This window comes from Anoplopoma fimbria, chromosome 9 (genome assembly GCF_027596085.1).
Source record: "Anoplopoma fimbria isolate UVic2021 breed Golden Eagle Sablefish chromosome 9, Afim_UVic_2022, whole genome shotgun sequence".
Taxonomy (NCBI): Eukaryota; Metazoa; Chordata; class Actinopteri; order Perciformes; family Anoplopomatidae; genus Anoplopoma; species Anoplopoma fimbria.
In genome coordinates this window covers 13,165,174-13,182,642 of record NC_072457.1, presented here as the reverse complement: position 1 = coordinate 13,182,642, position 17,469 = coordinate 13,165,174, and the positions used below count along the sequence as shown (strand labels likewise).

Genomic DNA, 17,469 nt, shown 5'->3' with positions numbered 1-17,469 from the left:
AGTTTTAGGCCAAAGGTTATGACACCGACTCCCAAAAAGGTTCTGTTGTTTTTTACCATGACACACCTATCTAAGCTGAAATTGGGGCCTTCTCAAAGGTGACCAAAGTGTACCTGTGGGGGAAAAGTATATGTGGTGAAATAGTCTTTGTTTCTCTGAGGCCTCTGCTTTAGATGGTGGCTACATGTGTCTTGGTAACCCTTCTACCACTCTAGGCATCTATGGTTTATTCCAAGTTAATGTGAACAAGAATCGGTGCGTTGAGGATGAGTTCTGCTTTGTTTTGTGCAACGGTTTTGTCTTCCAAACAGTGCTGTCAAATGGCAGAAGATCAATCTGCTTGCTATATTGAACTCAAAACTCAACCCTTGTTCCATGAAGGGGAGTTAAAGAGTTTCAACCTGCGTTGACCACTCGGTCATCATCCAATGCAGCATGAGTTAGCCTTTACAAATTGTGGTTTGAGCTCATCATGAATGTTAGTAACAAGTCCTTAGGCAGGGACTCAAGCCTAGTTCTTTATTTTGAAGCACTTGCTGCAGTGCTGCTGCTGCTGCACTTGTGTTGTTGTTTTAACTGTTATTTTTCAATTACTACACACTTTGTTTCACTGCTAAATAAACTTTAAAGCCGCTGCTTATTATAGCCTACATTCTCAATCACTACTGAATGCCAGATCCAGTTCAAGTGTATTATGGACAGGTGTTTGTCTGCTGTGGGCTGCTGGATAGTATCGATCAGGCAGACAAGAATGAAATTTGTGGTATAATGTAAGTATTCATCAGTATGGAGTTGGCTTCCCTTGCTATAGGAACATGTTTCTCCTGATTCAACATTTATTTGCAATACTGAATGCATTGTTCAAAACTACCTTTCCTTTAAGAAAATCATACAGGCCCGTTTCAACATTGGAATGAATAGTACGCTAGAATTGTGCAGACATAAAATTTACAACGTGTGACACACTGGTGCAAATATGCACAATGTTTTAAAAGCACAAAGCAAATGGCAGTCTGATGGTGGCGCAGTGGGGCGTTACTCCATCTGCGGCTCTTCATCCTGTGCCAGTGTATGCGTGCTTGACAGACACCTCACACACCGGTTGCCATTGTTCTCTCTGGGTTGACTGGTGTTCGAAGTGACTCATGTTGGCTGGGAGCTCTGTGGTACTACACGTGTGCTGCTCCACTGCCTGCCCCCAGGTCACGTTTCCCTGTGACTGTGTGTGTGTGCTTTTGTGTGTGTGTGTTTGAGGAAGACAGAGATGACATGATTACTACTTTAAAACTACAAAAAAACAAAACAGATTTAGTATGCTGGCCTTTGTGTTAAATTGGAGACAGAAGCTGAGAGAATCATGTAGGCAGGATGTAATTCCTCCAGTGTACTGCCTCCACCTATGTTCTTTGTTTCATCCCTGTTCCTCTCCCATCAATTTTGCCATTTCCAATCCCTGCACTGATGTTATCCTGCCGGTGTATTTGGTCCTCAAGCAGCATGGCCAGCGTTTATCCCCACCCATCACTTACACTAGCTCTGCAAGGTTGACCTAGGTTAGGGAAAGATGCTGCAGCGTTCATCTGTCCGCTGGCTCCCTCTGCCCCCTCACACAGTCCTCGGAGCGCAGTGCCGTCCATTGCCATGGCAACAGCGGGGGCGGTAGATGGAGAGGGCTGTCTAGAGTGACAGCCTTGACAAGAGTCTGGACCCTCAAATGACCCTGGGGGGGAAGGGAAGGAGAAAGGATTGGCGAGGAGGGAAGGAGAGAGACAGGGAAAGGTCAATGCCGTTACAGTCACGTGTGATTACGGTCATGAGGTTCAAGGGCGTCTACACTGTAACCTCTTTCTGTCCCCTGTTAAAGGTCAGCGCCAGAGCACAACAACCCAGTAGGGATACTTAAATAGGGAAATCACATTGGGGAGTTTAGACTAAGCATTTTCCTTGTTAAAAAGGCGCCTATTTCCTCATCCATGCTTGGCGTACAGCAAATGGACACAGCCTAATTAGATTCTCGTTGCTCATCCCTCTTCAACCACGGCGTTGGACAGTCCGAGCAAGTGGGGTTGTCATCATTACTGCCCATTGTGCTGTAACATGAGTTGCATCATCCCTTTAACTAGGTCACTTATTCTCCTCTTCCCCCCCTCCCCCTCTCCTCGTTTCCTTATCAAACATTGGTTGGTCGTGTTGAGTCGCCTTGCAAGCGCTACCTCCCCCACATCTGTTTAAAACCAGGCTGCTGGTGTCTGGGGGCTAATTACGCCGGGCTAAATAGTCCCTGGCGCCAGAGGCTAACGTGTCCTAGCAGATGGGCATTGGTGTTGCAGGGCAAGGGGAACATGGCGTCACAGGAAGGGATGGGGGGAAGGGGGGGGGTACGGGGCCCTAGGTGGTGCCCTGGCAGACTGGCATCGTGTGGGCAACAGCCGTGCCACCCACTCACCATCCAGCCACCCTCACTATAGGTGTGAAATCACACTTTGTACTTGCTTAACTCATTCCTCATTCCTAAGGAACAGGCCTTCCATCTCTGAGGACATTTTAAAGGCCCTCTCCCCTCTGCAGTGCTCGTTACCTTCCTAATAAAAGTTGCATTAAGCAATTTTTGACCACAAAGGAGCAGAAACACTTCGAAACCAAACTGACAGCTACACATGTTTAGCTCATGTGGTTCTTTTTTGTTGGTTTTTATAGGAAACCACAACCTACTGACATCCAACAAAGCAACATGGACTTTCTTTTTCTGGTTACCAATAAAATGTAGCTTCAATAAACAGGTGTTAATCCCTGGTTTGATCCATCAGCTCTAGTGACAGTTGATGCCTTTGGTTTTCATAGAAAAATGGTATTATTTCTTTTGTGTGTGCGTCAGAGCAATTAGCTGAACGCAGAAAGGAGATGGAAAGTGGGTGTTGATTTCCAGGAGCATTGGCAGTTCTTGCAGCAGTGGCCAAGGCTGATCAAAGTGTACCTGGCCTCCCCCCAAAATATTTGCTCCTACTGTAAGAGCCACAACTGACTGACAACACACTGTGAGCTGGATAAATCGGACGGTTACACAGCTCTTCATCCAGAGTTTTGTGGGGGGTTAGTTCAGCTTAAAAGTCTACTATTGAATTAAAACATTCTATGTTTTATGTCTGCTGCAACACTTCATTTTACCACGTATAAAACCACCCTAGTTGATTCTGCATGATTTCCTCGAACCACATTGGATTATGGTGCGAAATGTCTCTGCTCTTTGATGCCGCACTTGTTACAGATGAAACACATCGTACATCTCCTGCTGGCTTCAGGGAAGGATTTAGTCGACAGAAGTGGAAGGCTTTCTTAAATTCTACAAGCAGTTTAGGATGACAGGTGCAGACAGGCGTATTGACATTGTTGCTTAAATTGCATTAAATCTGTGCTTTTTCTTTATGTGTCTACCGGTTGGAGAATGTGTTTATTTACGTTTATCAGCATTTTAATCTGATTTCTGCCTCTTTCCACCACTGTCATCGATTGCAGTTGATGATAGAATGACCTAATTTAAATGGTGCACTGAAAACAAGGGTGGTCCTCAATTCAATTTCAAATATTCAAACAGGCAACTTCACCAACACCTTACACTACCTTGTTTGTATGGAGCACACATGTCATAGCAATACTCCTACAGACTTTGCACCATGGGTGGTAAACAAGCGGCAACTTTCGGTGCTGAAAAATGAAGCCAATGCACAAGTGTAAGAGTTAAACAATTTTGGTCCCTATAGCTAATTTCCCTTTTTATGACAACTGTACTTCCATATTTTATACAGTCTAAGGTAGTAAAGCATAGTTGAAGGAAGTTGGAAAACATATCCTAGCCCTGGTTGCAATGGTCTGCAGTTTATATGTGACAAAGACATTTTTTTAATTTTTTTATTAAACCAACAGAAATAGTTGGGATGATATCAGCAGCCTTACTGTCTTTTGGCTTTCCCAATAACTTCATCTTTAACCTCACATAAACGGATTCGCTATTTACTCAATATGGCTTATCACAGCAGACTGTGTAAACATTACACCAGTCTAATTCACAACACTGGCATTACTGTACAGTATTACTTTATGTTAAGCTCTACCGTGTCCTCGTAATGCCCCCTCAGTGTGGCCGCTCGCTGACCTCTCTAACTCCCCCACCACCACCTCTACATCTTTCTTTCTGTCTCACCGGCTCCTCATCACTGCCTGTTGTTCTATTTACAGAGATGCAGGGTTGATTCCTTTTCCCACCTGCTGTAGGTGTTTGTTTCTTTGGTGGCTAGTGATTGACAGAATGACCGAGGCACATCACTTGTCGTCTTTTTGTCTTGACATTATATGATGATGCTTCAATTGCCTTGGATCAGCTGTGGCTTGTGCCAAATGTTTTTATTGTTTAGGACTGCTTTAATAACGGCCATATCTGGTTCCTTATGGGCTGCTTATCAAGCACGCTGCTCTAGAGTCAGATGCAGACCTCGGTCTGCGACCGTTGGAAGGCTGAACTACTGAGAGCTAGCTGGTCGAGGATCAATTGTAGCAGCAGCTGTCTGTGAAGTCTGCAGGCAAGGCTGCTGTGGCTCCCACATGACATGCAGTCTCCACACTGCAGCCTTTGAAGCGCATGAACTCTTCACCCCTGTCTGAGCAGGTCGGCTAGAGAGCAGGAGAATAGAGAGATTGAGAGAGAGAGGGATGGGGGCAGGGATGGAGAGATGTGGAATAACAGAGCAGGGAGGAAGGTGGACTAGGATAACGGGAGGGGGGAGAGGTGGAGAGGTTGTCATTTAGGCTCTAGCCATTCCTCTTCCTTCTGTCCTCCCCCAGCATTTCTCTCTCATCCCACTTTCTTGTTTCCTCTCTTACCCTCGGGTGCTCTTTTTCTGGCACTGTTTGACAATTTTTTTTCTCTTTCTTTACCCTTCCTCCTTGCCTCTTCCTCTTGTCTCCCTCCCTCACTGCTTGTCTGTCCAAGTTTTTTGATCCTGTGCCATCGATGCATCAAAGTGGTGCAATAAATTGACTTTGCGTGCATTAAGCCACTAATGGTGTGTGACTTTTTTTGTGTGTAGTAACAAATCTGTCCAGGGTCTGGGCCTTGCTACTGTATATTCTCAGCGAAAAGAGGCTGTCACGTCCACACAGATTCAAGCAGACACAAGAGGTCAAAGTTGATCACTAAAAACAGAACATAGCACAAAACCCAATCACTTTCATTCTGACTCAAAGCTTGAGTAGTGGTGCTTCAGAGGGAGCAAGGTATGTATAGTGCATTTGAAGTAACTGGGCATAAAGATCACATTCAAACACATTGTAAAACGAGCTGAAAAAAGCTTTCGGTTGCAGCGTTTTACATAGAAGGTCACAGTTGGACAAACTTTAACCCACCTAATCCAGACAGACTCCCAATCCGATGGTTTGTCATTAGCACATGCAGTGCTTTACGAATAGGAACACTGTGCATTTGTTTGAGCAGTGACACGTATTTTAAGCCCTCAAAATATAAATAAAATAAAACTACAAGTTTATTTACCAAACAAACAAAAGCCAGAAGAACAAAGATGTGTTCATGTGTACTTAGTTGTGACATCTGCTCTTAAATTAAAAAAACGTTTATGTTGAAACCTTCAGGGGGAAAAAGGAGTATAACTTTTGCACTAAAAGTTTTTGGAATTATATTTGAATAGAACAATTGACCCCATGATGTAGATTAGGTTACATTGGAACGAATCTTCCCTATGTAACGATCAGACAGCCAGCCAAAATCGACAGAGGACTTTATATTCCTTTATTTGTAATCAAATAATACTTAAGAAGTCAGTTTCTCTGATTTCTAATATTTTTCAAATATTACCACAAAACAGTTCTCATGTAATCCAACAAATTAGTTGGTTTTTAAAATATTATAATAGAAATGTTTTGGGTGGTGATACAGTTATCATAAAAAAATTATAAAACCCACTCACATAACTTAATAGCCTGCAGTTTAACCCCATTTACTTCCCATAATTCTAGAAAATATTTGTAGTTTTACTAGTATATTTTGAAGAGGAAAGCTATTATATTTAGTGAAGGAGGGCCGGACACTTTAATATAAACACATACACTCACTCTTTCAGACCTGATTCTGTGGTGTAATGGCAGCTGGTGTACCACAGAAGAGGCTTCTGCACCAGAGGGTATGACACATACTCTCATAGTGACACAGAGGGCACACACACACACACACACACACACACACACACACACACACACACACACACACACACACACACACACACACACACTCTCACGCTCCCACTTACAGACACACACAAGCTGGATTCAGGCAGTCTGAGGGCGGCTTTTTATGGCTTCAGAACATTAGGTCATGACCCCGACCAAAAAGCCATGGCTATTATCAGTGTGGGAGTAGGACCACATTTCCATTGTGTGACAGGTACACTTCTGATCTGTCCTGCTGTGATGTTATGCTTTCAATGTGGTGTGTTTACGATCAAATATTTTCTCTCTGTGTCACGTGACCTGTCTGTAATGGCTCTTTAGTTTGTAAGCATGTTTGTCCCCGCGCTGGGAGCTCAAGTACATGTATTCTCCTGTTAGTATGGGGATGTGTTTTTGTGTATAACTGTGTGTTTTTGTGGCGCAGCAGTCCACTCAGCATCTCGTCGTTAGGGTGGTGATCCAATGATGGAAGCTAGCGTGTCCCTTTGTTGACCCTTAGAGAGCTGCCCCCCCTCCCTCCCGTTTCTCTCCTCCTCTGCCCCTCCATCAGCCTCTCCTAGGTTACTCTTGGCCAACTCTGGCCACCTGATTAAGGGATTAGTGAGGCTGATGGTTGTCAGTGTCCCCCACATGCTGGCTACACCTGGACCTCAGGGAGGTGGCAAGGGGGTGGGCGGGGGGAGTTTACACTCTAATTCACCCACATAAACACAGTCGCATTCACACATACTGATTCAGTAGATACTCTGCATCACATGCGCACAATCTACTGCAGGTCCAGTCTTGGTGTCTCACACTGGCCTCGTTCAGCAGAGGAGTGGAGAATGCGGAGGGGGGGGGGCAGGGTCAGCGCAGGGTCACTGTCTTGTATCTCCCTCCCTCCCTACTCTTTCCCCAGCTCTTCTAGTCTCCCGCCCCTCCCACTGCTCCCGATGCCCTGCCAAATTCATATATCCCATAATCGTGCTGAGTCGCCATGTCAGCAGCACTGTATCAACCCCACTGCTTTGTCTTGCTCCTGCTTGTCACCACACTGAGAAGCTGCCTCCAGCCATCCCTGCAGTCAAAGATCAGATACCTTGGATGTTCAGATGCTAACAGATGTACCAGTCAAGGATTAATTGATTTATTTATTCCACATCATACAGCTGCATAGTGTATACTTACTTTAGCCTAAAATAGGCCTACATTTAATCAAGTAAATTGAGCCACAGAGGCCATTAGAGAACACATTTCTGACAACAGAATAGCTCCTGCATGAAGAAAACAAAGCTTGCATCACTGTTTCCTTTTAATAGTTTCCATAATAGGATTTATGGGGGCCTATAGACTTTTGTTTAAAATCTGCAGAGAGAGGAGAGTCAGTGTTTGGTTCTGCAGAATGGCTCAGGACATTCCTAACAGATGCCATCTTCACTATTTTTAGGCTGGTCACTTCGCCTCACCTCCTGAACTCGTATGAGGATTGAGTCAACAGCTGTTTTCACCTTTCAGTCCATTGTTCATGTGCTGAAAACTTTTTATCCATCAGAGACCACCTCTAGTTATTATAAACAAAGGGTTCATGGCTGCTTAGTTACATTTAAAATGTTTTGATGTATTTCCTGTTTGCTTCAGTGAACCTACATGAGCTGCTGGAGCCTTTCCCGAGTGACTGTGACCTCCCGGTGCTCTCTTGCCCTATTAATTACACAGCTAGATGCTAACCGGCTCAGCTCGGGTTTAGCTGTAATGTTTTGGCTCTTTTTTGGATTTTCCTATTTAAGTGTTAATTCCATCTATACAATATCTTAAAACATTTGTGCTGAATGTGTTGTGAATCTCTATTCAGCTGTATTTAAGGTCAATAGTGTGTTTTTATTATTTAAATTTTTCTTTTGATTATATGACCTGAGGATTATGTTTTTTCCCCCCCTTAAGTAGGCTTTAACAATAGAGGGTGTTGTATGTTTTACTGATTGCAGAACCTTCTTAGACAGGTGTGTGATATGTGAATTTGAGCTTTATAAATAAAATTGTCTTGACTAGTTCAGTATAAACACATCCGACAGGGAATTGGACTGATAAAAACATCAAATTAAGCCCCACAAATTGTAGCAGTTAACAATTTCCAGTTGAAGAAGAAGCATTCAGATTCTTTACTTAAGTAAAGTACCAATACCACAGTGTTAAAGTACTACTTCAAGGAATAATGATTACTCTCCCTGTGTTACCTGGAATTCTTGAAGAAGACTTTGGTATTATTGAATGCCTTAACAGTGAACTGAATCAAACGGGGGCTTTGTCTAACAACAACAAAAATATATCAAAACCTCCGTTTACAAACATAAATCAAGCTAATCAAGTCTAACCAGTGAATCCTCTTGTGTCCAATCATCTTCTGCAGAGAACAACAAAGATCATTACCAGAAGGTGAAAGTGAAGGCAGAGCCCATGGAGGTGGACCCACCCCCCGCTGAACTCACCCCACCTGCCTCTCACCTGCGGGCCTTCAGCACTTTAGGGGCAAGTGAGAAGACTGAGCCAATGAGTAACCTCCTAGAGACGTTGGCCCGCCCCCAGAAAGACCTGTTCTCACAGGACATATCCGTCAAAATGGCCTCCGAACTACTGTTCAAATTGTCAGGTAAGTTCCTCGCAGACATGTCCGCTGTCAGACACACACATCTTCTTTTTCCCTGCAGCATCGCAGTGTAAACCTTGGACATGTTTTGATTCTCGACCATAAAACCTACATGTTTCCATTGCCATCCTCTGGTGGCTCTGTTGTAAAGTCCAGGATATATTACATGTAATGACATCCTGCTTTTTACCTGTATGGCCATGAAAGTGACATTGAAGCAGCAGACAGCTGTTTGTATTGCTAGATTAAGATAGAGCTTTGTGGTGGACCCCCTCTTTCCCCCACCTTCCCCAGGGGAAAGGTGTGTGTGTGTGTGTGTGTGTGTGTGTGTGTGTGTGTGTGTGTGTGTGTGTGTGTGTGTGTGTGTGTGTGTGTGTGTGTGTGTGTGTGTGTGTGTGTGTGTGTGTGTGTGTGTGTGTGTGTGTGTGTGTGTGTGTGTGTGTGTGTGTGTGTGTGTGTGTGTGTGTGGCGCTTGTAGTCCTGGGCTGTGACCCCGGCTTTATCCTGCCTCTAAATGCCAAATAGAGAAACGAGCTTGTGTAAAATCTTTTTCCTCTTCTTGCTCTCACACATATTCACAAATTCACACATTGGCAGTCTTTCTTTCCCACACAGTCTTGCATGCACACCTTTACACACTCGCACAAGGCCCCATGGGGAGTGGTGTCTGCACAAATGCCCCCTCCTCCCCTCTCCTCCTTTCTCTCATTCTTTTCTCTCTCTCTCTCTCTCTCTCTCTCCCTCGACTCGTTTTCAGACATGCCGGCTCAAGCACACTTGGCTGCACACGCTCTCCCCCTGCACTTCCCCTCCCTCCTCCCTCCCCTTTACATTTCTCCCGTGCGGCATCTCCATGGCAACGTGGAAAGAGACCTCTGTCCTTGGCGAGCAGTGTGACGGAGTGGGGTGTTTAGAGGGTGGTGGTGGTGGGTTGTAGCGTGGGGGCAGAGGATAAGGAGGGTACAGAGGGCAGCGGGGGTACACAGTATGCCCACCCAGGGAGGCCGGGGCATCGCTCGCCTGGCAACGGCGACAACCCCCCTCCCCCCCCGCCCCCTTAGAACTGGGTTTGAATGTGAGGGGGACTGGAACAGAGTGGGCTGCTGTCACACAATGAGCAATCAATATGAATTACCCAGAGCAGTGGGACCTCAGAGACACATCAGTAGCAAGGTCGCTCTGAACACAGAGATGGTTGCTGCTTTGAAATTCCCTTCAATACATCGCCTTGAAGCTCACACATATGGCTCCGTCCTCAGGCGTTATGTTTAGTGGTCTTAACGGCTTGATACTGAAAACCCATAGCATGTATGCTCACATCAGCTGGTCAAGTAATGGCATTAGATGATTTTACATTCTCACTTTATTACCACTTAGAAACCTCTTAAAAACATGTTTTATTTAAGACTCAATCACTGCTAAGTTACAAGTACAGTATTTGTTGTACTCACTGTGGATCTCTAGCATACGGAAGTGGACTTGAATGCCCTTCGTTTGAACTTTACTAGCCTTGCCTGTGAACAGAATTGGCATAATGTGTAATGATGACTCTAAAACAGGTGTGATCTTAGGTGTGAACAGTGAACAATGCCAAAACTGTTAAGTTGTCACAAAGGCATAGAGGCCTTTTGGAAAACACAAGCAATTATTGATTTTTACTCTTTAATATTAGTGTTAATGTATTATCAGGAGAAATGATTACACTTTTGTGAAAAGTCATTGGTTGTCTAATTCAGCATGGTTGATCGGTCACAGTGTTGCTCTGACCCTCCACTTTAGTTATCCTGAACAGTGATTTGCTATGTCGTTAAAAAAAAAAGAGAATCTTTTTGAGTTTTTAGAAGTTGGGAAAAGTGCAGGAGACGAACCGCACAACTAGTTACAATCAGGTGATAATGTGTGAGAGGAAAAAAAACAAAACTTTGTATTTCAGGTCAGACACAGGTTGGTTTGATAATCACCAGTCGGACACACATTTTGCATTTATTCCTCCAAAAGTAGCACCTTGAAATATTTGAATATTTTCACACTGATAAATAGCTTTCAACAGACTTTCCCTATGTGACCAAAAGCTACTCTGTATATATTTACAATGTACAGTATTGCAATCAATTAAAAAACCTTTGGAATAAACCCTAACTTTTTAAAGCTTTCGGTCTTCACTTTTTCTCGGCATGGCGTTAGCGGTGTTGATCAACTCTTGGCAACTTTTTGAGGCTGCAATCAGTGGTGTTGTTTTGACCTCCAGAATGTTGAGCCTGAGAGGTGTTTGTCAATTTTTGTTTCCCCATTTACATACACTAGTGCAAACGTAGACAAACGCACTTATGAGCCATCTGGGTTGTCTGATCTGAAGAGCCATGCACATTTTTAAAAAACCCTTTTCGTGTCTGTGTTGTTGGGCAAACTTTTGGCTCACGGGTCGGCAAGTCCACCAGAGAGACTCCCACTACTCCAGATGGCTAGTACACCCCTGCTGGCATGGCCAACCTGTGCTTTACCAGCCTAGTTAAGCTTTAAGGAACAGGATCATATAGTGTTTATTTCTCAGTTCTATGATGGACAATGTGCAGGGAAGCTTTGGGATTCTTTTTTTGGTATCTATTTAATAACATAAAGAGTAATTTATAGTGGCATCTAAATTAATCTAAATATCTGTTCTACACAGTGGACTTAAAACTAAAAACACTAGCTTCTTAATTCAAAGTCCACTTACCAACTTTTCATGGAGCCTCCAACCAAGCTCACCAACAGCACATAGAGTTTGCTTGATCGTCATGGAGATGGCTCAGTTGTCGTCATGTGACGTAACTGTGGAACTTCAGTCACATGATAACAGGCAGTCATACATGTGAGGTAGATTATAACCTGTGTCTGTTTAAAGTTCTACAATGGGGAAAAATGATTTGAATAAATAGTGTATTGAATAAATAGAAATTGTAAAGTATAAATATATAAATAGTATTGTATTGGCTGTGTTTAATATGGTTTTTTTTGTGTGTTTTTTTCCCCCCAGAAAAAGTCAGCAAAGCCAACAACCACAAAGACGGTAACATGGTGGGAATAAACAGGTGAGTCAATGATACCCTCTCTATTTATCTCATCATAATACTATTGTAATATCCTGCATTTTTTCTCCCAATATAGTTTGAAAATGTGTTTAATTTAGTAGCTATGTTAACTGTGAGTATTATGTATCTTGTTTCAGTCCGTTCCTGGACGAGTGCTTCAGACAATCACCCTTTAACTCGCGCTCCAAGAGCTCTTCCCCTGCAGAACCCAGCTCTTCTACCAGGGCACTATTCCATGGTAAGACTAATGTAAAAAAACACACAAAACACACACACACACACACACACACACACACACACACACACACACACACACACACACACAACACACACACACAAACACACACAGGAACATGTAGTAGTAGTAATGGAACAGACATATCCGTTCATAGCAGGCTGTAGATGGATGGACATTATCTTTGCTCATGTCGTGTCTTTTAGAGCTGCAATAATAGGTTGAGTAATCAATAAGTCACAACAATTGTGATAATTAAGCGTTTTGGTTATTTTTAAAGCAAACATGAAGAACATTTACTGGTTTCGAGCTTCTCCAATGTAAATATCTGTGTTTTTTTTGTCATATTTGACTGTAAATGTAATATCTTTTCTGGTTTTGGACCATTAGTCAAACAAAACAAGCAAATGGAAGACATCATTCTCGTCTAAGAAGTTGTGAATGGCACCTTTTCACTATTTTTTAACAAACTCTTAATTGAGACAGTAATCTGCATATTAACCGATAATGAAAATATTTGTTAGTTTCCGCCCTGGGGTCTTTATACTTGTTTTTCAAACATTTGAAAATTTAATTTCTCCTCCTTAGAAATAATATTTAAAAAATGATCTGCAGCTGGTCAAAACAATCCAGAACCAACTGCTGCATCATTCATAGTACAGTATCTTCAAAGACTCCAAATCTTAGTTAGTTATTCTCACTGTACTGTAGCTTGTAGAAATAATTGATTTTGCAGAGATGCTCATTATACACAAACAGACATGTGCATGCCTTTGTACACACACAACATACTCTTGCAAAGAAGCATGTAGCCTGCCGAGTTACTTAACATCAAACTACACATGAAGACACCTTTTAATCTAAGTATACAGCCACAAGGACACATCTCAATTAACCACCTCCAACTTCACATGATCTCCCCCTCCTCTCTGGCAAACCCCCCCTCTCCCCGGTTCATATTTAGAGCTCCGTCCGGCCTTACTGCACTCTCAAGATTTCCCCAACCCGAAGGCCTCTGCCCAGGGCATCCCCCATCTCCCTCTCCTCCCCTCTTCCCTGGCATCCCAGAACTTCCCTCCATGTTCCTTTGGCAGTGAGAGATCCAGAGGTTAATTAGCTTGTGCCAGCTTTGCCTGTCCCTCTGCCAGTTAATGAAAATCTGATTGGCTTCTGGGTGTCAAGAGTGTCCTGAAAGTTAATTCGCCCCGACCACCTCCCCTTTCCCTTGTGTGTTTAAGCTTCAGATCCAGCCTCTGCTGCTCACTGCTTTACAGTTGTACTGTTTTACTCTTTTCTCCCCTTCATGCGTGTCTCTCTATGCCTTCTCTTTTTCCTTTGTGTCTTCATTTTCTTTTTCTCCCCGTTTTATCAACCCCTGCGCCAAGTATTGGTGAGCATTTCTAGTTGCAGCTGCAGGAAGATCTTTATTCAAACATATTTTCTGTTCAGTGTTTGGGGAACGTTACTGTCTTTTCCTTTTTTAGTTCACACCACCTTTCCCTCACAATCTATTACACTTTTTGGACCAAGCATTAAGAAATTCACAGGTTTAGCTAAGTTTATTTTATTATTACTATTATATAACATGTACTGGTTGTAAAATGATTTGTAAGTGATTAGTTACAATTGGCTGTATTGTGATTGTCATGAAACTTTTATGTCTATTTTAAAGGAAAAGCCTGTACTGCAGATATTTAAGTAATGTATTTGACAATGTAAAGGAGGAAAAAAAACATATTTTAATTTCATTATTATCATCATGGACAGTGACGTTCTGTCCACAACCATTGTTTTTTAATGAGTGACATAAGTGGCACTTATATTTCCGTCTTTTTGTAATGGCATTTAAGCAAGAAAGAGCAAGTGAGTAATAGTTTCTGGCTTCTCGCTTCACTCTAGGGTTTAGCACAATCCCTCATTTCTTGTTTGTGTCCCTCTCTCTTTCCTGCTCTGAAAGCACCAATTAAGCCATTAACCACTTCGAGGCTAATGCCACACCCTAACGGGCTTAATCATGAGTGTGTTTGCGGGGTCGTGGCCTCGGGCCCTTGCCGTGCGGCTTCTCATCACCTTGTGTGACCAGGCCGTCCCCTAGTCCCACTTGTGAGTCAGGACAAGTTAATGCTTTTATGTGCTGAGCTTTAGCTACAAGCCCCCATAAGAAGGCCTAGGATTCTCAGAATACGCCTCACAGACAATGAGTTGAGAACATAGGGATGAAAAAGATGTGATCAGCCCGTCAGGAATCTGGATGCTTATGTTGTGAGAGGCAGGTTTCAGCTAATGCAGGAGGTCAGGAAGTCCGTGACTTCCACGTTTGTCGAAGTTTCAGTTAGTTTCTTGAGATGTCTCGTGTTGCTACACCCTCACCACATGTGTGGCTTTATTCCTGGAGAGTAACCACAAACATACATATTGTTTTTGCTGATTATTTACATAGTTTACAGCAAAATACTGCTTTTGAAAGATCTACTAATATGTATTTAACATCACACATGTGCCTTCACCTAATAGACTGTGGTGTGTCACAAACCTGCAGTAGAAAGGTGATAAAGATATTTAGTTTAAAATAATATAAGACCGAGAGAAGCAGCACATTTTCACTGTGGAGAATGTGCATCTACTTCAGACATTATGTCTAAATAAGCAACTGATTAATCGACTATTGATTTAATCTCTAGTCAAATCTGATCTTTATGTCACAGCAGGCTCTGCTCATTCAATATAACATGGTCTGCAGCCCATTGCTTATATCTTAGATAGTACATTTCCTTGAATAAACTCTGCCAAAAATAATGTGAACTCATTACTTACTTCAAAGTAGTTTGAACGTAATGTACCGCCTCAAAGTTGAGTTGATAGAAATATTCTTTCAGTAATCCCAAGTTATGAATTATTCTATTCCATTATTCCCCTCAGAACATATCTAGTATTTCTTAGAACGATTCTTAATGATGTAGGACTTTTATTCCAAATCAAGATAACTTGAAAAATGCAATAACGTGATTATGTTTGACCACTTATAGAACACTCTTTTTGTGGCACATAAAAAATTGCTGTCCTTGTGCAACAGCACAAGGACAGCAATAGTACAGACAAATAGATAAAGTAAAATAAATTAATAAGAGGTTTAGAAAAGTATAACTAAAGAAACTATACAACAGCATATGGAGACATGGCTGTCACTTTATAGTTTGATCTGAGATTTGGTACTTTGTATAAATTAAGATTTAATAATTTTGATGTGTGATTTTCAAATGGACCTTTACTGGAAAACACTAATGTACAGTAATGTATTGTGAATATATCTTATATGCAGTGGCTTTGGTAAATACATGGTATTGTGCATACACCCTGCCCTTATTTTGTGTCCTTTTTTAGTTTCCAACTGTTTGCATGTATATTAGATACTTTGCATACGTTTGTATACTTACTGTCCATTGAAAAAAATAAGAAAATGCATAAGGATCAAAAATTAAATTTCTGGATCAAAAAAAATGTGCTGCAATTTTGCATTGACAGTTGTGTGACACAAATAAAAGTAAACAAACAAAGGCACACAACATAAATTCACTAGTTTGCATGTAAAGATGATTACATATGTGATACAGATACAGAGGAAATGCTCAAGGGTTTTTGAGTCAGTGCAACAGCAGTAAAAACCCAATGCATCTGTTTTTAACATTTGGTTAACAGTAAACATACCCCCAGATGTCAGGAAACAATCTTTGCTTTTCCTCATCGTGGTATCTTTACCACCACAAACACCTCATCAATGTACTTCATAGGACAACTTAGAAAATACCCTTTTTAATGGTAGAACGTGACTTTAAGAAGCTATCATGACTTTCCATGGAATATAAATTTTACATTATGTGAATTCTTAGACTATCAAGCTTATGTGCTCTGATATCAATCTGCAAATAATGAAAACTTTTAGTGAGAGGGAAAACTGAGCAGCAGATTTATTTTCCATTTTTCATGAACAACAATCTGAATAACTTAAAGAAGCTTTTTTTCTAATGACTTGCCAATAGAAAAGTTTTAGCCAAAGTCAGTTTGTGTAGTGTGTTTATTGAACAATGCAGACATTAAGTAAATGCTTCAATCTGCATAAGTAGTATAGTACAATAAGTGCTATATGTTTTGATCCTTGAGAATTCCTCTATGTCCTATGGTGAGGTTTAATTCAAAACAGAAACTTCTGATTCTTCAGATCTATCAAAGCAGCTTAAAAAAAGTCACTCTCGTTCTTTTTATTTCTTTGACTACGGGGTGGAGAGGGAGGGAAGGCTGGGGTGACATGCAGTACGGAGAGCTACACTGATATGTGTATGCTGCAGGCTTTAGAGCAAAGGACTGGTGCTTGCTGTTGACATTAAGAATGCATTCTCACTTCATCCCACCCGCAGGCAAGACGAGGAGCATCTGTCAAATGGTAGCAGACAGGTTTTAGTCTTGTGGGTTAGCAAATTAGCCCACAGTGTATCAGTTGTTCTGTTGTTTCACCGAAACTAAAAGGAATGAGACCTTTCCTGATAGATTAGACCCTTTTACTTCTAGTTTTTGGCGAGGTGATATTCTAACAGCGAGTGTGAAGTTTCTAAATGAGTGAATGAAATGTTTTACTGAAACTGAATCTCAAAGGAAGAACCACTTATTAACCACAGACCTTTCTCTCTCACTCTGATTATTATCTGTATTTTGTATTCGCCTTTAACTCATGAGTAGTTTGTCCCGTTGCTGGTCACCTCCAGCCTCTCCTGCCTGTCTGTGCAATAGCGTGGAGGCCAAAGGTATGGGAAGCCACACATCCTCCATAGGGCTGATGGTGGTGGTATGAGGGTAAAAAGGCACCTTCACAGAAAGAGAATACTGTATGAGATTATTATAGCTGGGTGGAAAGGAATAATATTTTTGGGAAATAAACTTATTCTCCACAGCCTGTCATTTTATGATTGGAGCAGGAGGTAAAAGCTAGCCTGGCTCTCTCAAAAGTTCAACAACACACCTACATGCACCTTTAAATCTCACTAAGTAACAGGTACAGAAACCAAAATCTAAATACAACAAGTTGTTGTTTTATTGGTGGATGTGCATCAGACAATGTTTTGGCAAGCCGGCTGTTTCCTCTGGTCTTTGTGCTAAGCCTAGCTAGCAGCTAGGTTAATATTTACCAAACAGAGAGTTAGAGAATTAACAATCTTCTCACCCAACTCTCGGTAAGAAAGCGAAAATACATATATTTACCAAAATCTTTCCTTTAAGAACACTTTCACATGTCCCCCCTCCCCTCGTTTCCTGTC

The 17,469-nt window shown here is 42.0% G+C and overlaps 1 protein-coding gene across 1 annotated transcript in view; it reads left to right on the top strand.

Annotated features, from left to right (window-relative positions):
• znf827 (zinc finger protein 827) overlaps positions 1–17,469 on the top strand; it is a 67,424-nt gene that overhangs the window by 32,941 nt on the left and 17,014 nt on the right. The window contains exons 6-8 of the mRNA XM_054603924.1: positions 8,621–8,860; positions 11,874–11,928; positions 12,066–12,166. Of these exons, the coding sequence (XP_054459899.1) occupies positions 8,621–8,860; positions 11,874–11,928; positions 12,066–12,166 (396 nt within the window). The remainder of the gene's footprint in view (positions 1–8,620; positions 8,861–11,873; positions 11,929–12,065; positions 12,167–17,469) is intronic.